Below are 22,123 nucleotides of genomic sequence, written 5' to 3'. Positions count from 1 at the left end.
TCAAGAACAGCCTGGGGGAGAAGAAAATGTGGAGTGCTCATGGATGACAGGCTGGACTTAACCCAGCCATGTGCACTTGCTGCCAGAAAGCCAAATGTCTTGGGCTGCATCCAAAGCAGAGTGGCCAGCAGGGTGAGGGAGGGGATTCTGCCCCTCTGCTTTAGTAAGACCCCACCTGGAATGCAGCTCTGGGATCCTAGCACAGGAAGGACAGGGAACTGAAGTGAATCCAGAGTTGGAGTGAATCCAGAGAAGGCTGAAGGATCACTGAATTGTAGCCTTCCAGTACCCAAAGAGAGCCTACAAGAAAGATGGAGAGGGACTATTTACAAGGGCATGCAGGGACAGGACAAAGGGACTGGGTTTAGATCAAACACAAGAAGAAGGAAGTCTTTACTGTGAAGGTGGCAAGGTACTGGACAGCTGTGGATGCCACATCCTGAACACTGCTCAAGGCCAGGCTGGATGGGGTTCTAAGCAACCTGGTCCTACTGCAATATATCCCTGCCCTTGGCAAGTGATTTGGAACAGATGATCTTTTAAGGTCCCTTCCAAACCTAACTACTCTGTGATTTTCCGATTCAGTACCCTCCAACCTGGTTATAAAATAACATTTCCTCACCTCACAAGGATATTTGGGATAACTACGCAGCGGCATTCCCACGCTGACGGGAGGCAAGACACAAAAGCAGCAAAGCTTTAATTCCTATTCTGGGAAGCATTTAAGCTTTTTAGTCGTCGAGACCTTCTTGTGAATGAGCACAGCGACCAAAGCAGCCGCCGAACACCCACACCTCGTACGGCGGCCCACGGTCACTACCACAGCGGCACTGACCCCGCCCGCCATTGCGTCCCGCGAGCGCCCCCCGGTGCCGCTCGGCGGGAGCGGCGGGGGGGCGGGGGCAGCGGCGGCGCCGCTTCCGGCCTCCATTTTACGCAGCGGCTGGAGGCCGCGGTGGTGTTACTGGTGGAAGGGTTCGGCCTGTGCAGGCGTCTTCCGGGTGCCGTGCTGTTTCTTCTCCCTCCGGTCCCGCGGGCGTGGTGGACGAGGGTGTGATTTCCCTGTGGTTGCGGTTCCCGGAGCGCCAGCACGGGGATGGGCTCCCCTAGCTTCCCCGGGAATTTCGCCCCCGGCCGCTGAATCCGCCCGGAGCCCCCCCAAACGTTCGAGCGGCGTCGTGCTCCCGGGGAGGAGGAGAGCGGGGCAGAGCCGGCCGGCCCCGCGTGCAGCATGGACCAGAGTGTGGTGAAGCATCCGGTGACCCTCATCATCAAGGCCCCCAATCAGAAATACACCGACCAGACCATCAGCTGCTTTCTGGAGTGGACTGTGGGGAAGCTGAAGTCCCACCTTTCTAAGGTGTACCCCAGTAAGCCGGTGAGTTGTTGGCCAGCCCTGTTCCCTCCCCTTGTCCGTAAGGCTGGCACTGCGGCGACTTGGGGACAGGCGGTCAAGACTTCCTTTAAACCTTGTTAAATAAACAAAACAAGAGCCCTGCTGCCGAAGAGTGACCTGTGTGAAGGCGATGGCCGTCCTGCTTTCAGGGAAGTTGGCAGCGTAACAAATACGAAGCTGCTCTTTTACATCGCGTGAGAAGATCGCAGTGTAGCATTCTGAAAGGCGATATCACTAAAGGTGTTCACTTTTTTTTTTTTTTTTTTTTTTTTTTTTTTTTTTGGGGGGGGGGAGCTAGGGAACTGAGATTTAGGTATCTCCGTTAACTGTATTTGAGGCTAATTTTTGTACATCTAGGAGCACTGGCTAAGGATTCTCTGTCCTAAAGTATAAGTGATATGCTTAAGGTTAACACAGTCTGGGGAATTCACTGAAGTGTGGAGTGGATAGATGCTTATTCATAATATTATTTGAAACAATATAGTTGGAAAACCTCCGAAATTATTTCCTCTTTAAAAAGGCCATTTTTCTTGAGATCGTGCTGAAGATTTTGCTGTTAGGTTTCATACAAACTTGTATGACAGCTGTGACTTTATTTTGAAAATTAATACCTATAGCGGTTTTTGTTTCTGAGGGAAATAGCTTATTTCTAAATGTGGCAATTATAAGGGGCTTTAAAAAAAGCATAGGCAATAGATAATACTGTATATGTGTAGAATGGCAGTCATGCAGAACGGTATATTTAAAAGTTTATTCCAGACAACTGTATGAGAGCTGCATCAGCATGTGGGGCCTACAGCCAGGCTTTAGAAAACACCAGCAAAAGGTGGCATTTATATTTTAAATTATTTTTCATCTAGTTCAATAGTAGAATTACTGTCATTATTGAATTTTTTTTGACAAGAGGAAAGTAAAATACTTGCTTTGTCTCAAAAAGGCTTTCAAAGATGAAAAATGGTCAACGATTTGGGCTGTGCCACTGGTACATTGACATCTGTTCAACAGTTGTGAGAGTTTGTGAATATAGTTATTGCTGTAATTCTCTGCTGAAAAAGCCTATCTTCTGTGAAAAACAGAAATATCACTCCAGCTGATTGCTGCTTCATCCTCCTCACTAGAATTTCCTCTAGTGATGTGTTTGTGTTTAAACACTAGTTTTACTCATCCTATGAACGATCCTGCTAAATTGAGCTCCTGAAAGGAAAGAATCTTAATGAATAAGAGTTTTGCATGTTGCACTTTGTAGATTTGAAAGAGTAGTATAGTGTTAAATTTCAGTTTTCTGAAGCATATTTCTTCTGTTGAAAAGAGAGTCCTCAAAGTGCCTCTCAGTATTAAATGGCTAGTTCAGCATACCCAAACTCATTCTGAGTCAAATAATAGGGAGTTTCTTTAATGAAAATTATCTCAGTAATTTAAATTTAATTTGGATTTACTGCACTTGCAGTTAAACTGATAACTGAACACAGTATTTTTATTTCCTAGGACCTTTCAAGTTAAAGTAATAACATGGGAGAGGAGAAAAGTGTTTAATAGAATGGCTTGTATTAACTATTATGGTAAAATCAAATGATGTATCTTTGATGTTGAGTGTTACTGCTTTTTTCAAATGTGTGTGAGTCCTTTTGCTTTTAGGAGCTCCCTTCCCCCCTTTTTTATTTTAAACTAGTTCAGTGTTAAAGGCCTGATTTCTCTGTTCCCTCAATATGATAGGTCCTGGAAATAATTTCTATTACAATGCTGTTTTTACGTGGTGGGAATACGCAAGAACAGAGACTATAGAGGCCTTGCAGTGTTCTTGAAGTTAAGGGTGTAAATAGAAATCAGTTGCTGTCACTGCTGTACATAGTATTTCAAGTTTTCTGTATGGCTTGAACCTCGTTCTTGTATGTGCATCTGTAAATTACTAAACTGATGAAAACTGTAAGTGTCCTAATTAAATTTACAATTTATTAAGGGTATGTTTTCAGAAAATGAGGTAGTTAGAATAGGCAAATTAGAAGTTAGTTCTTGAGGCAGTGTTGTTTGGGATATTTCCAGATTAATTTGTTTTTTAATTGATTAAATTACTTGCCTAAATACATACAAATTTCAAGTACAGGCAGTTTTAAATTGATTTAGTTGTTATTAAAGTTGATGGACTTTGCAGAGTAAGTAATTGAATAAACTAAATAGGTTCAGAAGGGTATTAGAGTCTTAAGATCCTAATATTCTAATAAGTCTAAGATTCACATTTGTCAATACTTTTGCTCCCTAACTGAACCAGTTTTCACTGGTAGAGTAGTTACAATGCAGTTACAATATCCCTAAATGAAATACTTATGTAGAATAACACAAGGCTGTTGTAAAATCAGCCTTTGTCTCATTCAGGCAGATCTTTCCTTCAGTGCACTCCTGCACTGATTACACCCATAAACAGTAATTTAAAACTGCTATTTCTCATTTCTCACAGTGCCTGTCATCTAGCATTGACCTTCAGTTCTAACTAAACGTGGTTGTCTGGATTTTTATTTCCTAGTGAAGAACGGGAGAGAAGCTTATCGAACTAAAATAGTACTGTCTGGTAACTGCAACTGTGTAGCTCAGTATTCCTATAGCCTGTATTCCTACAGGACATTTCTGCACTGTCTTAGGTTTGGTGTTTGGTAATGTGCAGGGCATAGCTAGTTTGGAGTGAGCATTGCAAAAGAAATCTTGCATGAAAAATGGAGTAAAAACTTCCAAACCAGTAGCTCTGGAGTTCTTAGTTTTGAATACATACCTTTTGGTCTCCCATCTCACTCTAGGTTCTAGAATAATTTTTTCTGATGCTGTGTGCTTTCTTCTGAAAATAGGGCTACTCTGATTTTGTGGTTTGAGGTGTTATTTCCATCACAGTTCAGTGTTTCAGGTAGCAGGGAGCATGCTGCTCCTTGAAGCAGGAGGTGTGGTAGTAAAATTTCCTCTGGCAGAGGATAAGTTGAATGCCTTTTCCATTTACTTTGCCATATATGTGAAGTACTGTGTTTCCACATTTATGACCTGTTCTTCCATTTGCATTTAAGAAAAAAAGCCCATTTCAGCATTGCAGGCTTTTAACCTGAGAATTGGAAGTGACAATGCTTTAGTTCTCAGGTAGGTGTTTAATTTATGGAGGGAGTAGTATGGGGTTTAAGGCCTCATCTTCCTCATTAAAGTCTCTGGCTTAATGTGATTGCCTGTACTCATCATATGTTTAACCTTTTCTTTTGTGGTTTTGTAGGGGAGTTGAAACACATTTCTGAAGGCTGTGTAGTCAGCTTTGAGGGGTTGTTTTAATCTTGCCAGTTTCACCTCTAAAATATTCATATTTAAAAGTTATTTGTATCTTGTTAGAGAAGATACTTTAATTAGAGGGGATGGAAGAGGGATTGTTTCATAAGGTACTGAAGAGAACACTTGCAAGTGACCATGTACAGAACTCCAATAGGAGTTAAACAGGCAAAACAATACTCTAGTGCTATGCTGGATGCTGATTTAAAGATTTGGGGTTTGACGGGTTTTCACTGTTAGGCTTTCCTTGTTTTGAGTGCTTATCTGTTCTTATGAATCTCCAGATAATCTGTTTCAGGACCCAGAAACAAGGATTCTTAAGACTTTTCTTCTGACTGCTGTGGTCAATCTAAAGCAACAAGCTTCCAATTTACAGGAAATTAAAGTTTTTGTTGGTCTTGATGCTTAAATTCTTAATTTTTTTACTTTTTCCCAAGCACTTAGGTTCTGCTGGTAGCCTGTTTCTGCTTGGAGGGAGCAACAAAATAGTATCACTCAAAAGTTACTCACATGAGTCAGACTTTTTTTTTGTTTTTGTTTTAAATGTTAATAGTAATAATACAGCATTGTTGTTGAATGTGTTGCAGTATTTTATCAATTTGAGCTGCAAGGAGCTAGTTCTCCTTGTTGTGAGACATAAAAATACTGTCTGATGTCACTAATTGAAAATACAGAAAAGTGGAGAAGTGTAGAGCAAATTTATTTTGAATAAAAGTGATAAACAGTTCTGCACAGTATGTGTCAGGTTTTTGGGGTTCAAGCATTTATTTAATAATGAATGGTTAGTATGGCTATGGGGAAAAAAGTTAAAGCCTCAGATTTACTGAGTACTTTAGTAGTATTATTTGCTTTGAATATCTCTGTTTTGTTCTAATGATATTATGTTTTTTTCCAGCTTTAAAAAAACCTCAAACAGTTTTGTAACATTTCTATATTCTTCTAAATTATTTGTATTATTTGATCTGTAGAAGGCTACTGCAAGAGAAAAAGTCAAAACTTCTGTAAAAGCTTTTCCTAATCACAGCGATCTGGGGCTCAGTTTTTGTCTTAGTGTGATCAAGACTGCAGAGTGGGCAGCTGAAGGCTGGGATAGGAAGAGAAGAGCTGTACGACTCAGTGTTTGCATGATAGGGGAATTCTTCAAATAGTTCATGCTGATAATGTATGTCTGTTCCAATGATGTTAGGCTAAATTTCTTCATTTAGCATTTGTTTGTTTTTCTTTGACAAGTAAGCTCCTTGTTTTAACATATTGGACATCTTAACTGTGGATAGGTACCTCGAATAGTTACCTTTAAAATAATTTTGCTGTTAATTCTATTGTGTGGAATAATCCAAAGTTACTATAATATGAAAAGCATATTATTTCTTTAGAAAATAAATAAAATTTTTGTTTATAATACTAGATTATTTAAACTGTGAAACTGTGTAATAAGAGAAAAAAAGCTTACCCAGGTTAGAAGGCTACCTTAAGAAATGCTTTTGCTGTTTCTTGCTTTTTAATGCTTTCCTTGTTGTTTTTTTTTTTTTTTTTGTTGTTGGTTTTGGTGGGGTTTTTTTTTTTTTTGTTTTTTTTTTTTTGGTTTTTTTTTTTTGTTTTTTTTTTTTTTTTTTTTTTTTTTTTTTTTTTTTTTTTTTTCTAATTAGTTGTTCTGTTTAGTTTTTTTCTACAGGAGGTTTGAAGGTGGGGACAATATAACAGAAAAGTCCTTGTTGAAAAAGACTGAAATTTGTGCTCTTCTGTGTATTTTAATTGGCATTCCATTGTTCTGCTTTCATTGCCCCAGCCACTTCTCCATCTCTGTTTTCAGAAGTTGCCTGGCATCAGGAGCAGGGTAAAGAAGAAATCACTAAAAGATAGGAATTTTTGAGTGTACTTGAAAGTTTTCTTGACAAGCATTTACCCTAAGTGTTGTTAATTGTTATGGCATTCCTGCTGAGTGCTTAATAGCATAATTCTTTTTCAGAAGTAATTTGTGAGTTGGACTTTCAAAGCCTCTGATATGTTTTTAAGTCTGTCTGTTGGTATTGGTCATTTGCAGATGAGAAAATTCCTTTTATCTCCATCTATATAACTGTACAGCAGGAAAAAAAGCTAAATTTCTTTCTTTGTCCCCATCTCCTAGTCTACAAAGGATCAGAGACTGGTGTATTCTGGCAGACTGCTTCCTGATCATGTGCAGCTGAAAGATGTTCTCAGAAAAGTAAGCTTTATATCAACACCATACAATATTTTTTTCAAAGCCCATTTTTGGAAAATAGGAATTTAGATTTGTGTTGTTTAACCTCAAATTTTTATTGTTGTATTGAGAGATGTAACCATATAATGTTAACTTCTGGAAAATGTATTTTCAAGTATGCCCTGTGTATAGGATTATGATACTTGTGGATTGAGGCATGTTTCCAGTTGGTGGGAGAGCAAGTAGGCTATTGCATCCCGAGCAAGTGGTATGTTGTGTATCATAGAATCATGGAATGATTTGTGTTGAAAGGGACCTTTATAGATCTTCTAGTTACACCCTTCCTGTTTTGGGCAGGGGCACCTAGACCAGGTTGCTTAGAGCTCCAACCTGGCCTTGACTTTTTTGGACAGTTACCACTGTCCTGTAAATGGAATAATGCAACATATTTGTGTTGATTTGGGACATCATTTAAATTCTCATAGAGGCTTAAATCCAGAATTTATATCAAAAATGATACTTGTGTAAGCACATAAAGAGTAATATATTAGTTGTGCAGAACCAGAATTCTCAATTTCCAAATAATTTCCTGGGAAGGCTGTTTGTCTTGGTTTTGATTTGTCAGCTGTTAACCATTCCTGATTATATTTGAAACTTTGTTGATTCTTGTTCATTTCATACTTTTTAAAAATTCTGTTGGTTCCTATTGGAACAAATAATTCTATTAGTCTAATTTTGAATTCTTCAGTCAACATTTAGATCCTAATTCTAAAAATGCGTGACATGCAGGAAATCTTGGAATGCATGCACTTGGTTTTCAAACTGGCTCAAATAGCTTGGATTGGTGATACCAAGTGCTTTATTAAGTTAGGAAAGTTCTTACGTGTAGAACAATATATTAAGGGTGGGTTGTAAAGAACTTTTGTTTCAGTTTTGATGGTGACCGGAAACATGATGCATTATATTGAGTCTTAATTCTTTGTAAACAGCTCAGGATGCATCAATAGCTGTTATTGGGGAAATACCTTAGGTCCTTGCACAGTTTTTAATCCTATGAAATAGATGAACTCTATAGTACAGTACGTGGCTGTTGGTGAGGATACTGTTATGTGATGTATTCAGGTAAAAATCAATCTACAGGCTGCAGGAGTGGATGGGTTGGTCACATTTTAAAACTTCCTGTGGAGGAGAGTCTTCAAACACGGATGGTGCTTTAGTGAAAGTTCAGTATTAAGATGGAGAAACAGATGCAGAGGAGTCTTTGAGTATTGCTTCAGCAGACTAAAACTCCTGTTCCTTTGTAATCTTTATTCTGAAACAGTAATTATTAAATGGGGTTAAACTTTTTACCAAAGAAAATATTTGCAGTTTACTATGTATAGCTGTACTAGAAAACTGGAGCTGGACTGTTGCAAACCAGTGTATGCCCTGTACTGCTTAAACATTTGAGGAAATGCTGACAGAACTTACCTCAAAACTTAGTTTTGCTTGCTAAGAACAAAATGAAATCCAAATTCCTTAAATTCACTTGGCCTACTTGCAGCATGCTGGTTTTGGAAACAAGATTTCAAACTTTGTGTAGTTAAAGAAATTTATGAATTTGAAAACACACCAGTCTTAGGCACAAAGTTAGAAATTTGTTTTGGAAGAGGAGTTTTTGTGTTAAAGCTTTTGAGAACTTTTGGAAAAAAAGTATGATTATACTTAAATTCAGTCTCATTCTGTGCCAAGATCTTCCTACTGGGCTATTTATAAATTACTAATATTACATGAGAATTTACTAAATTGCTCCTTGGTACTAACCAGTGTTGTTTCACTGATACAAAATGTCTTGAGGCTGGAAGTTACAACATTCTTCTAGCCCAATGATGTCCAACACATTACTTATGAATAGAAATATATTGCAATAAACTATCATGTTTAATAAAGCTGTAGGTTTACCAGTGGTATGTCTAGCTTCCCTTGCCTTTCCCAGGGGCATAATTTTTTTTCTAGGAAGAAGGTGATTAGTTAAGTTAAAGGCTTTTGACGTGGTCAAAGTTCTGATCAGCTGTGTTCAGTGCTTTCTGATCCTTGGTATCCCTCAGTGGTAAGAACTTAGACTTAATGGAGCAGTGAGGCTGTGCTTGGGATTAGGATCCAGGATATGGAGAAGTTTAAATGACTGAGTGTGCATTGGATATGCTAGCAGCAATGCACAGTGGTGTATAAAAGTATTTATGTAGTTTTTTTCCATTCTTGAAGATCAAAACAATAAAAATGGATAAATGTCTGTTATAGCACATTTATATATAGTTTAAAAAACTCTCTCCAAACACAAATTTTCTGTATGTCATCTCATTAAAAATGGCAGCTTGCCTGCACCATGCGGATTTCAGAAGAGGATAGAGTTTTTTGTTGCTTCTCTTGTTTAAAGTTTAGTTACTGAGGAAGCTGCAGTATGCAATTTGAATATGTATCCAGAGCAGTTGCTATGGCTGTGTAAGGGAGTGTTTTGATTTGGTACAGTGAAATAGCTTCAGATTGAAGTTGTGGCCTCCAGATTGGGGGTGAGCATGTTCCTGCAGAATTGGTATGGTCTTGCTCCATGGCTTCAAGTGACGGCATGCATTGGCTTCCTCACTTTAAAATATTTGGGAATATTTAAGCCTCACCTAGGACGTTGAATAGCATTCCCTGAGCATGAAGTATCTGCAAGGCTCCTTCAGTTGCGTGTCTGCAGGTTAGGCTTGAGCCAGGAGCTTAAGCTTAAACAGGAGCAGGGTGCATTGCAATGGCTGGCACATTGTTCTTATCTTGGTCTGCCTGTGGAATTTCAGTGCCTGCATTTTTCATGTACCCTGATGACTCTAGTCAATAACACTCTTCATAGATCTTAGTGCAAATGTAAGCATTCTCAACTTCAGGTAAACTGAAGTTTACCTGTAAAAGGTGTGAGATCTTTCCAAATTAAGTTACAACTTGTGATAAACTTTCTCATGCTTTTCCTGGGGTTCTTTGATTGGTTCTACTGTACTGCAGTTCTAGGGAAAACTGGGGTAAAGTCAGTGTTCATGTAATATTGTGGACAGCTTCTAAGAAGACATTCATTGTGAAACGGTAGGATTCTCTTGCTAGTCTCGAGTGTTGTTTTATTGTCTGTTTTGCATAATTTTGTTTTAGTGTTTACAGCTTTGACTGTTTTTTACTTATAATTTTCTCCAGTATTGTTGCTTTAGCTCTTCAATTTCTTTAATTTTTAGCAAGATGAATATCATATGGTTCACCTGGTGTGTACATCTCGGACACCCCCAAGTTCTCCAAAACCCAGCACCAGTAGAGGTCACGGAGAGTCAACCTCCAGCAGTGGCTCAGTGAGTCTTTTCATACACAGGACATGAATTCCTTCTGTGCTAAGGAATCTTGGCATTTATTTATTTTTTAACATTTTATTTGTCTGTAAAATGATATGTTGAAAGTAGAGCATGCCATATGAATTTGTACAATTAGACTTGATTATTTAAGGATGTAATTTTATTTAAATAAAAGATCACCTTTTTTCAAATTATAATAGTTATGTTTATTAGATGATAAAGCACTACTTTTTCTAAACTATTCTTTCTTTTTAACAGTGTATTGAGAAGTACTCTTTCCTTTCTTTCCATATCCGTGTATCTTTGGCAGAAATTGCACAGTGTATTCAGAATTCTAGAAAAACTAAGTTGAGATTTGTTTTGTGGAAATTTAAGGGACCAGTCAAAATATTGCTGTTGTCATGAGATACAGGTGTTACTTGGCCAGGTTTTTCTTTCTGTTTGAGATGAATTGGCCAGTATTTATGTATGAACTTCGAGCTAGTCATAGCATGTGTAAGACCAGTCAAAAGTAGAAAATGTTCTTGAACAGTATAACTAATAAAAGTATTACAGAACATGTTTATGGTATTTTGAGCCTTCCTCTCCTCACACCCTCTGAAAATGATGATTGTCTTTGGTTGTATTATGCTTTAAAAGTGGTTTTGATTTCTGTTAAGAACTTGGTGGTTCTTGGCTTTTTCCAGAAGTGACAGTATCACTAAGCAACTCTTGAAGGTTAGTCAGAAAGGGATATATAAAATACCACTGCAGATATGTTTCATCGGAGGTGTGTATATTGTCAGCATATGGGAAATACCCTTTCAGGCTGTATGTCTTCATTCTGCTGTTGATAGGGCTTTCGTCAGGCTGCTGTGTGACAGTCAAAAACATGAGCAGTTTAAGTAATGGTAGAGAAGGGATTGTGGCTGCAACATCTTTTCAAAGGCTAAATTTGTATTTCTGTTTACAGGCAGGACACAGATGGCCTCCTTGGCAAGCATTTTATTGCTGTGTACATCAGTTGTAAATGTTGTATTTGAATGACAGGCAGTATGCAAAGTGCTAAGTCCATAATACTTTGGAGGAAGCAGCCTAAACCCAAAATTTGAATGGCCTTTGTCCTTCTATTAGTTTTTTATTTTTACTCCTTCCCACCCCTACTGTCTAGTGGCAAATATTTGTTTTCTTTGTAGGGGCAAATGTGATATGGATGTCTTAAGTAATTGCACCTCCTCACTTACTGATTTGTCAAAGAGTATTTTCTACTGAGTAAATATTACAGTAATTCTTAGCACCAGGATTTGAGGACTTATTAAAACTGAAATAATGCGTCTTTATAGCCCCTTAATAATCTTATGGTTAGAGGTAGTTTAGAAGCTGGGTATTATAGGTCTGGCACTAGTTCCAGGTGTGTTCTGTAGAGCCTAAGTAGCTCCTAGCTCTTTCCCTATTCCCATTAATAGCCCCCTTCCAGCGGTGAGCACAGCAATTTGAGCTAGGCAGCTGGTACAGTGAAGAGGATGAAGAGTAGAAGGGTTAACTAAAGATAAGGATAGGGAAAGATATTTTAAGCCACTGTCTCTGAAGACAGTTAAATCCTGAAGCTGTAATTACTTATTTTCACAGCAGCTACTAAAATTTTAATTTCTGCTAAATACTCTTTCAGTTAAGTTTGTTTGCTTCAGCTTTTTGAAACTATGATTCCCAGTGACTTGTGGTTTTCTCTGGAAACTATCAAGTGTTGAGTCTTTTTGAAAAAAATGCTTCCCCCTTGCACCTGAGTGCAATTTTAAATTTGTTACTACGGCTTGCCAGAGCTGACAAAACCACAGAAGACCTATCTAGTGTTTACATTCTTAATAAAACTTGTGGCAAAACATTAAAGCAAGTAGTTTTCTTTAATACACAGTAGTAAATCTTGTAACTGTGGCAAGAGATCCACAACCTCCGATTTATTTATTTTTAAGAATTTAGAGCGTTCTGGATCAACTGCTGCCTCACCCACAAACCAAGAAGCTTCTTCTACGTCTTTGAACACTAGTGCAGATGGAGTGAGGCATCGTAATCTTCCACAAGCACACAGCAATCCCATGCCAAGCCACCAGTTCCCTTACTTAATGCAAGGGTAAGTGAGACTGAAGCAATCCTCACTCTTTGATACTTTATACAGTGCTTAATATATTCAGTTGCAATTATGTTTCTTTCACAGTCTGGAGGACCATTTGGCTAGTTCACCTTGAAGTATAAGTCATAGAGAAGTTTTCACATGAAAAATTAGTGGTTTTAGCCAGGAGTCAGTCAAAGAAGAATTGCTTTTGGTGTTCCCCTTCAGGATTCTTTATACTTCCTGCCCTCAGTTTTCTTGGACAAGTGCAGCTTTAATATGTTTAGTGGATGTAGTTAGTAATGTAGCTGATGGAATTAATATTTCTGGTTGTCTTTTCTGTCCTTTAACAGTCAACACTATAGTCTTAGCAGAATATGGTGGTTTCTACTTTTTGATACATAAGAGATCTAATTCTTCATTTCTCCATATTAGATTCAACTGTAGAAATGATATGCAGTTGTTTTAAGTATATGTAGTGCTTGTGTATCTACAACAGGATTTTTTAGGATTTTCATGCATACCAGTTAAAGATAACCAGATCTAGATCAGGTCTGTTATTACATAATGTCCTGGTTTTAAGGACAGGTATCTGCCAATAAAGGCAGAAGCTTCTCTTTGAAATTGAGAATGTAAACCCACTCCCTCCAAATTATTTTAGTTTTGAAATTAAGGGGCTCTCAGGCAAAGATATGGGAAATAGGAATAACAGTTCTTTACTGGGAAAATTAGAATAGAAATACAATATTATGAAAAACAATACCAACCCTGACAGAATCAGAATACAACCTGACATCCCATCAGTCAGGGTGTTGGTAACAGTCCGATCAAATGGTGGCTGCAGTCCTTCTGCAGTGGCCAGTGTGGTTCAGCTGAAGCAGTGCTCCTGTAAAAGGGTGCAGCTTTCCTCCAAAAGTCCAGGGATGATGTAGAAAGGTCCGGCTTCTCCTCTGGAATCCTGCGGAAAGAAGGTAACTTGCTGTCCAAAAGCTGCGTTTTTATCTAGGTAGGAAAGGCTTGATTCCTCCCCCTGGCTGGAGCATCTTCCAATGGGATGATGTAATTTTATCAGTCAGGACTTAATGGCCTATCAACAGGTGATATCCTCCTGGAGGGAGGATGGGTTGTGGAAAAGATAAAGATGATTGCCCCATCTTGTCTTAAAAATGGACCATTAGTAGATGGTGTGTGCACGGAGATAAGGATCACTGCCCCATCCGGCTTCAACAGATGCACATTTCTGGCTACATTGACCCAACACAAATAACTATTAAAATTCTGTCTCTTTTTTCGTGTAAAAATAGCTTTAGGAATTCTAATTCATATGACCTTTACAGCTACTTCAAGATGTTTTTGTCGTTAGTAGCAGTAGTAGCTTCTTCCAAGAGGAAAATGGGAAGATGGTGTGTTCTGAGATGATAGCTGTCATTTCCTCAGGAAGCACTTTCAAGTTTCCTTTCTGACAAGGTGTTATCTCAGTACTGTATAGGTTTTAGAAACCTATTTTGGAAAATGTTGAAACAAAAATTATGAACATGCTAACAGTAACATTGCTTCTGTTTCTGGAAAGAAAACAGATGCCAAGAGCTGTTGAAATCTTACTAAGTTTCATTTTAATTTACATGCTCTCATTAGTGTTAACTCAGACTTTACTGTTCTTGCTAGTTTTCATCTTGTATTTGTTAAATTTTTTTTTGCCTGAAATGTACTGTCTGCTGCGAAGAGATTGCCTTTGTAGTGGGTGGAGACTTAATGTTACTCTGACCAAAATGCATCTTCACAGAAGTGGTCATACTTGCCATTTTGACAAAACTAGGTGACACCAGGTTGAATGTCAAGACTGCTGAAGGTGTAATGTAAATTAATTCCAGAAGTAATTTATTATGTGTTGTGTAAATGACTAATCTATAAGAAGTTTTAATATTTTTCTAATTAGCTTTTCACATAGATATTCTGAGTTTTTGTCAAGTGTGGTGAGCTAAATAGGCTGCAGACTTCCAAAAGGCAAGAGAACCATTATTTAGTCTTTGGACTGAATTAATTTGTGTAAGTTTGGGAGACATTGCTGTCTTGGAAAGACAGAATAACTTAAATTGAAAATACTAAGTCTGTGACTTGCTATGTCTAACATGTAATAATGGGTTAAGAAGAGTGGATTTTGTAGACTGAGAAGTGCTGAGAACCTGACATCACTGTATGTGTTTCAGGGATTTCAGTCCTACTTTGACTATTTCTAGCTTTGTTACCTGGAATAGGGTTCTTGCTTGTGGCTGTGGTACATTAGCAGTGCACCCAAATCACGTATTTCAATTTTGTGTAATCAAAAGACTCCAGATGGTGATCCAGGAGCATTCTGTGATGCAAACAGAACTGTAGTGAGAGCAAGTGACTGGAGATTTCCAGGAGTGCATTCCTAGTCTGAATAGAAGTGCCAAAATAAATGAACCCTAAATAATCCTAGGCTTTTGGGGTTTTTTTGAAAGTATTTTAATAAAATGCTATCAGAACTTGAATTAGATCTTTCTTGACTGCTGAGTATTGTCTCTGCTCACCTCCACATAATCTGTGCCCAGTGCCTACTGGAGTCTGCTTGCTTCTTTAAAAACCCTTTTCAATGCATCAGTAATCTTTTCAGATGCATCTGCTTTTGCTTTTAGGCACTGCTGCTTGTATTCCAGCAGTATGAAATGCCCTCTGATTTTTATCTTTTAAATTTTTTTTAAATTTATTTTTTATTTTATTTTTTTTTAGCTCTCTCTTAAACATCATTTGGGGCAATGGGATCTAGCTTTGATATAATTTATATTCAGATCAAGGTTTGCTAGGAACATGAAGATCCATGACTGAAACTGGTATTACTTTGTTGTTTTGTTTTTTTTAATTGCCAAACAATTTTTATTCTAGCTGCCTGATGAACTGTAGGCACTACTGATGGGGAAAGATCTCCAGGTGTTTGAAAATTTATGTAAGGGTCAGTTTCCATGGGTGTTTTGCAGTACTTGATTGATTTATAGAAATAAGTAGTGTGAATATTAGATGATCAAATTGTGGTTTCAGTTTATTTTCTAGCTCTTGACTTAAAGCTGCAGTGTGAGAGTTGAAATACTTTGGGAAAACTTTGGGCATTTCATTTAGATTATTAAAGTATTATGGGGAAAAACAAGTCTGTTGCTTTTAAGCTTTTGCAAATGGTGTTTTTAAAAAAATCTAAACTTGAGGTGGGATGGGGCAAGGAGTGTATGTATGTACCAAGTTAGTCTTTAGCAGTGGGGAGCAAGCACAACATTTTCCACTCCTGTTGTTTTTGTTGGGGATCCGGGCCTGTGCTGTGCTGCGTGTATACAAACAGAACGCGTGGGTTCAGCCCTGGCAGCGTTTGCATTTCCAACTGGAGAGCCCTTGGAAGCAGTAAACAGACAAGAGACATCAAGGCAGTGAAATAATTTGTCAAATGTGGGTGGCCTGTCTAGTGAAATGTTTTTGTATTGTGCACACCAGTAGTGTTTGAAAGTAAATGACAATTGCATACTGACGGCGCCCAGTATATTCTAGCACATAAATAACCTTGCTTCATTAGTCACCTTTATTTGCTGTATTTTCTTCTAAGTAGCAAAAGTAACATAGCGGAGGATACTGAAAGATCACCTGAAGTTGATATCCCAAGCTTTTAAGTCTAAATAAAAAGTCTTGATATTTCACTGGCGGTGAGCAGTGTCTTTGTGATAACCTTACCTTCAAATTTAGTGCTGGTTAGTTAATTTGAGTGTCTTCTGTAGATCAAAAAAGTAGTTTTAAGCTTTTTAGCCATCCTCAGGAGCACTGTGTCTTTTCAGAATATTCTAAAGGTACCTCTACCATTTGACCTATTTTGTGCTTATCCAACTGTTCTTTTGTCTGCTCTGCGTTATTCTCCAGTCTTGGAATGCCTGTAGAGATCATGTTTGTGTCCTTCTTCTTACACTGTTGCTGTCATTCTTTTGAAATAGCCTGCTTCCTACCTCTTTCTCCTCCTTTTGGAAAAAGATAAGGAGAAAGTATTGTGCTACTTTACTTTTTCATTGAACAGCAAGCTGCCTTGCTTTGCTGAGAAGGTCCTCTTCCTTTGGGGAGGTTCTTCTCACTGTAATACATTGTTGCAGTGTAAAGAGTTGTTTCTGACTTTCATAACCTAATTTAATACCACGGCAACTATAATAGCAGTGTAATTGACATATCTGCTTCATTTTGAGTTTTGATGAGCAAACAAAATACTGCTGTACTAGTTGGTATTCTAAGCCAGAAGCCAGTTGTAAGCCAGTCTATTTTTGCTTAATTAATGGAACGAGATCTTGAAAAAATTAAGTTTTGCTTCTGAAAAAGTCACATCTTCTAGAAAAGCTATTGCGGGGAGGAAAAAACATAATGATATTTGACTGTAAAAGAATACAGCATAAATGAACTTCTGTGGTTTGTCTTGTTTGACTGGCTACTTAATCTACTATTAAGACATCAAGAAAGCAGCTTTAGAAGAGTTTGAAAGGAAGATGGGGCTCAAATCCAGTAATATTTCTAAAAGATGTATTCATGAGGGCAAGCTGGTAGCCTAAGGCTGCTCCACTTTTTTTGAGGTCAACATAGCAGTGTCAAGGAAGAACCCTAAAATCTGTATCGGATGAGAAAAGGAAGCGGCGAATTCCTTCAGAACTTACTTGGGCAAGTTGAGTAGCACTGCTTTTTGGGGAGTCATTCTGCCTATTCAGAACCCCATCTGATACTCTGTTTAAAATTGAGACACTGATCTGTGGTTTGTCTCAGCAGAGTACTTAATGACACTCATGTAGAATATTTAAATCATCTTTACATTTTGAGGTCGAATATTTTGTGAATTTTGGAGGTGTCTTTCCTCTACAAGTGTTTGCCAGTTTCAGGGATAGAAAAACATTCTTATAGCCTGCAGCTATAAATTGTGATTAATGTTTTTTCAACAGTAGCTTCATGGCATTGCTGATTCAACATGTTAATTATGCATAAATAAATAGCATTAGCAGGACTGCTTAATTAATCCTTTCAATTTTAAAAATAAACCTTAATTAATGCCTGTGACTATCTCAGTTTGTGTTTGGTATCAGGAAAGTACTTTTGCTTTCTTCCCCCCTCGCTTCCCCCAAACTGTTGTCAAAGCCGGTTATGGCTAAATGCGATTTTAGAAGAGGTCATGGAGTTGCATGGCATGTTCTTGTCCAGAATTACAGTGAAATATCTATTCATATATAACATGGAAAAAAGGTTCTAATGTCTTCCTCCTATCTTTCTTTCTGGGCATATAGTGTGTATCTGAATGCCTGGTAGACTAATGAAATCTCTTGGTGATATCTTTGCAGGGAGTGCCTTACTTAGGGAACAGGTCTAGTCTGCAGTACAATTACAGCAGTCTCAGCTTTTGCTACCTGCAGTCTGAATAAACTTTTCTTCATGCTTTATACTCTCATGCTGTCCTGAAAGATGTCCTGGTTTACTACAGTTCACTACATCAAAATCTTTTGCGAAAGAGTTGGAAATCTTGCCAAAACATGCTATATGCTCTAGGAGGTAAGAGAGGATAAGAAGTCTAATAGCAGACAAAACCAAACATAAAACTTATATATAGTTTTCTCTCTCTTGCATGTGAATCAGTTAAAAGCTCATAGAGAGGAGAATCACACATGCTCAGAATATTGAAGGGGGGGAATGAAATCCTTTACAGTGTTCCTAGTTGCAATCTTCAGAAGCTGTATCTGAAAGATTAGTTTGTCTTTGCTTATGTTATTTCTTCACATCTCTGATCACAGTGATATTTTGGGTATTGTTTCTAAAAGAAAGAGAAGATATTAAATTTTCCCATTATACCTCATGTAGATCTTTAAGGATGACCTCTGAACTTAAAAGGAATTCTACGGAAGCATTTCTGCAGTTAGCACTGTTTTGAAAAATTACCAGCATTGTTTGTCCCAGAGATGCAGCTAGTGACATACTAAGTACAAAACCAAATATTCTTTCTATGGAAGTAACTTTGCTTATTAATGTCTTTTATGAAAATGTAGTGGTTTTTTGGAATGGGTTGGATGATCTCACTGTATGTTATTTCAGTGCATTTTAAGGGAACAAATGAGAGGAGAAATGCTACTTTAATTGTTTTTTAATTCTAGCATGCTTTTAAAATGTCACAACTCAGAGCTGAATTTTTTTCTTTAAATTGTTTTCTAGCAATATAGGCAACCAGTCTCCTGGCCAAGGTATTCCTGCTGGGTTTTCTATGTATCCTGCATTCAGTCCCTTACAGATGATATGGTGGCAACAGATGTATGTACGTCAGTACTACATGCAATAGTAAGTCTGTGTTATCTTAGTACTGAGCTACACTAGTGAAAAGAATATAAAAAATGTTTTTTTCAGGATCTAAATGTCTGTTTATCTTGTCTGGCTCTGTTTTATACTTAGTTTTTTTCCAGCAAATTATGAAATGCAGTCTTGGATTAGAATTACATTGATGTCTTAGTAAATAAAAATTTAAGGGCAAATGCAGTTTTGGACATGTATTACATCTGGAACTCTAGCAGAGAAGACAGACAAAGCAATTATGGTGCATGTTTTTTGACAAATCAAGTTTATGTTTAAATTTTTAGCCAAGCTGCTGTTTCAGCCCAAGTGACTTCCAGCACTGAGCCAGCGAGATCTGCAGTTGCCCAGGCTGGAAATTCAGAACATGCTCCTGCAAATGAACCTGCAGCAGTGCCAAATGTAGCTGTCCGGGAGAATAGGCCTGTAAACCAAAATGTTCAGATGAATGCACAGGGTGGCCCAGTAGTGAATGAAGAGGACTTCAACCGGGACTGGCTGGACTGGATGTACACATTCTCTAGAGCAGCAATTCTTCTGAGCATTGTATACTTCTATTCTTCTTTCAGTCGGTTTGTCATGGTAATGGGAGCCATGCTGCTGGTTTATTTGTGAGTACAACAGTTGAGTGTAACTGCAGATTTGGGATGTGGTGTATGGTGCTAATGCTTATTCAATTTACAATTAAGAATTATCCACATGCAAAAATTTACACACTGCTCTTTTATAGTAGGGTGTGTCTTAAAAGAATTAAACAACTAGAGAAACTGAATGTAAAAGAAGTAATTCTCAAAATGTTTTTATAGTGAGTTGAATACCTCTTATACCTGAAACACAGTGTTCTTACATATTGGTGATATTAATAGATCAGTACTTTTGAAATGTAACATTTTGGGATCAAAATTTAGAAAGTGGGTGTGAGGGGAGGGAGGCTCATATAGGTCAAGCATATACTTGCATAAACTTAAACTTATTACTTGGATATGAAATTGCAGTGCAAAGCTCATGTATATTTCCAATGTAACTTACTGGATGTATGCATTACATTATGTTAGGCAGAGTTAAGGTAGTGCTACTACTGTGGTGTGGTACTAGATCTCATAGAATTGCAGAGATGTAAAATTTTAACAATGCATTATATAGATTTAAGCACCTTCTGTGTTTCATTGAGAAATACCAGTACTGTTGTCACCACTTCCTTTTGCATATGAAGATACTTTAATGATGTAAGTAGAAGTGGAAAACAGAAGTAATGCTTGACATTCTGGACTGATGTAATTCACTGAGTACTTACACTATAGTCTCAGTCCTATATAGGACTGTTCTTTCATAAAGGTAGGGTAATTGAAATCAGAATATAGATGCTTGGAAGTCTAGGAGAGGGTTATTTTATTTACAGTGGTAATGTGGTTCAAGCATTAGCTGAACTCTAAATTTTTTTTTTCCATGAAAAATTAAATTTAAGAAAATTAAGGCTGGCTTTGAAAACTTATTTAACTTCAGTGACTAAAAAATGGGGAGAAGACCCGTAAAAAGTATTCTACTTATTTAATTACCTAATCATGTTATGTTACTTGTCTTCTGGAACTGAGGGCTGTGAACAGTAAGACCTTAGTGCAGACACTGAAGAATAGCCATTCACTCTAGAATGATACATTACAGAAAAATAGATGTAACCTCATTCATTTGAAAATACAGAATCTGCTGCAGTAGTTAGCTGTAGAAGAAAAATTTTTTTGTTCTTTTCAGAAGAGAGGTTTTCAACTGTTCCGCTTTCTTACATAGACACCAAGCTGGATGGTTTCCTTTTAGACAAGAGGGAGGCCAGCAACAGGCAGCCAATAATGCAGAGGTGAACCGTGATGGGCAACATGCAAATAATCCTGATCTTGAAGAGATGGTGAGTAAGGACAGACATGTCTTTTGAGACTCCTGTGTATTGTAAAGTATGCTGTAGTGCTTGGACAGAAAGCCACCTTTTGTGGAATGGAGCTGGTTTAACCAGAAAGCTTTCAGCATTGTCATCAGGTTTTGCCTGCTGCTTAAATTCTGTATTTCTCCAGTCTAACAGTTACTGACTGTCTGTACTTCAGTCACAGATTATTTTTTTTTTTCCATGCTTGTTACTTCAGGAGGTTGTTCTGAGAGAGGTCACTTAATGTAGGAAGATACTGCTGGTTACCTTATGTCAGAATTCTGGAAAGAAGCAGTTGAATTGCTTCAATTTCTGTTTTTAAAGGAGCGACTTATGGATGATGGGATTGATGAAGACCTTGGAGAAGATGCAGGCGAAGATGGCAATACGGAACAGCAGCCTGGATTCATGGCTTCTGCTTGGTCCTTTATCACAACCTTCTTCACATCACTGATTCCTGAAGGGCCTCCACAGGTTGGCAATTAAAGTGGAAAAGGAACTGTCAGGCAGTCTCAGTAGCCATATGTCCAAGTGGAACAGATTCTAGAGAGTGTTCTAAATACAGTGCAATTTCTGAAAATTTATAATGTTATCTTTCTGATCATGGTGTACAAAAATGTGTATTTTTTTCTTTTGGCTTTCTCACGCATTGAATATTTTAAGCACAAGTGGACTACTAAATGCTTTCTTTAAGATTCTTCTTTTTCTGAAGAATAAAATATAAAGATACTGGTCTTCCGTGTTTCGTTTTAATTTCAAATGTGTGTTACACTGAGGCAAAGATCTTGTATGTAATTTGCACCATTACCTCTTTAAAGAGGCTGTAAAAATATGAATGTTGACAAACCTTTCCATATGCTCTTTATTTGAATAATATATCTTCTGTTTGATGCAGGGTATGAATTCTCATATGGGATTTGGAATTTACTTAATTCCTAAGGGAATGCAGTTAACACAAGGGTTACTTGTTAAGGCATCTTGTCTTCATGTCAGAAAATAGTAAGCTTCTTAATTTAAAAATTTTTTTCTTGAGACTGTACTGACATTCATTAAAGTTGAAGATAGTTGACAGCTCTTCAAAGACAATTGGCAGTGATGGGACAAACCTTAAATGTTTGATACATACAGTACTTTTTTAGAAGAATGTATCTGTGCTGGGGCAAAACATGTACAATAGGGTATTTTAATAAAAACTGTTATGGTAACTCTTTTGGATGGTTATATACCTGTTTGAAAGCAAATGGCTAAATTGTGCCTCCTGAAGAATATGATTGAGAGTGTAATAAAGTTATTGTGGTGGCATTACTGACATTGACCAAAGTAATGTGTTTGTAGCAGTGTCTATACAGTTAAGAGTGTGATCTCAGCAGCAGACTTATGTGTATTCTTTAACTTCATTAACCTAATTAAAACTAAGAAAAAGAAAATGGTACATGAAAGAGTAGCAGAGTGCTATGTCAGATTTTTGGTTGCTTTGTCTAATCATAGTCAAGAAGGTACATTTGGTTTTGTTCCTAATTCTGAAGTTACAGTATGCTCTCTAACTTAA

The 22,123-nt window shown here is 37.6% G+C and overlaps 1 protein-coding gene across 2 annotated transcripts; it reads left to right on the top strand.

The window, feature by feature from the left end:
• The first annotated feature begins 904 nt into the window (after positions 1 to 904).
• Positions 905 to 21,308, top strand: HERPUD2 (HERPUD family member 2). 2 transcript variants are annotated; one of them, XM_079300015.1, is made up of 8 exons: positions 911 to 1,378; positions 6,813 to 6,890; positions 10,109 to 10,219; positions 12,169 to 12,326; positions 18,528 to 18,650; positions 18,947 to 19,270; positions 20,445 to 20,559; positions 20,899 to 21,308. In XM_079300015.1, exons 1-8 carry the CDS (start codon positions 1,232 to 1,234, stop codon positions 21,058 to 21,060), a joined length of 1,218 nt encoding a protein of 405 aa, XP_079156141.1. In that variant the 5' UTR covers positions 911 to 1,231; the 3' UTR covers positions 21,061 to 21,308. The 2 variants fall into 2 exon arrangements, with proteins under 2 accessions (XP_079156142.1, XP_079156141.1); XM_079300016.1 differs by lacking the exons at positions 6,813 to 6,890; positions 10,109 to 10,219 and having other exon boundaries at positions 905 to 1,378.
• Positions 21,309 to 22,123: the final 815 nt, after the last annotated feature.

The sequence above is a fragment of the Erithacus rubecula genome, assembly GCF_903797595.1.
Source record: "Erithacus rubecula genome assembly, chromosome: 3".
Lineage (NCBI taxonomy): Eukaryota > Metazoa > Chordata > Aves > Passeriformes > Muscicapidae > Erithacus > Erithacus rubecula.
This window is presented reverse-complemented; position numbering and strand designations above follow the sequence as displayed.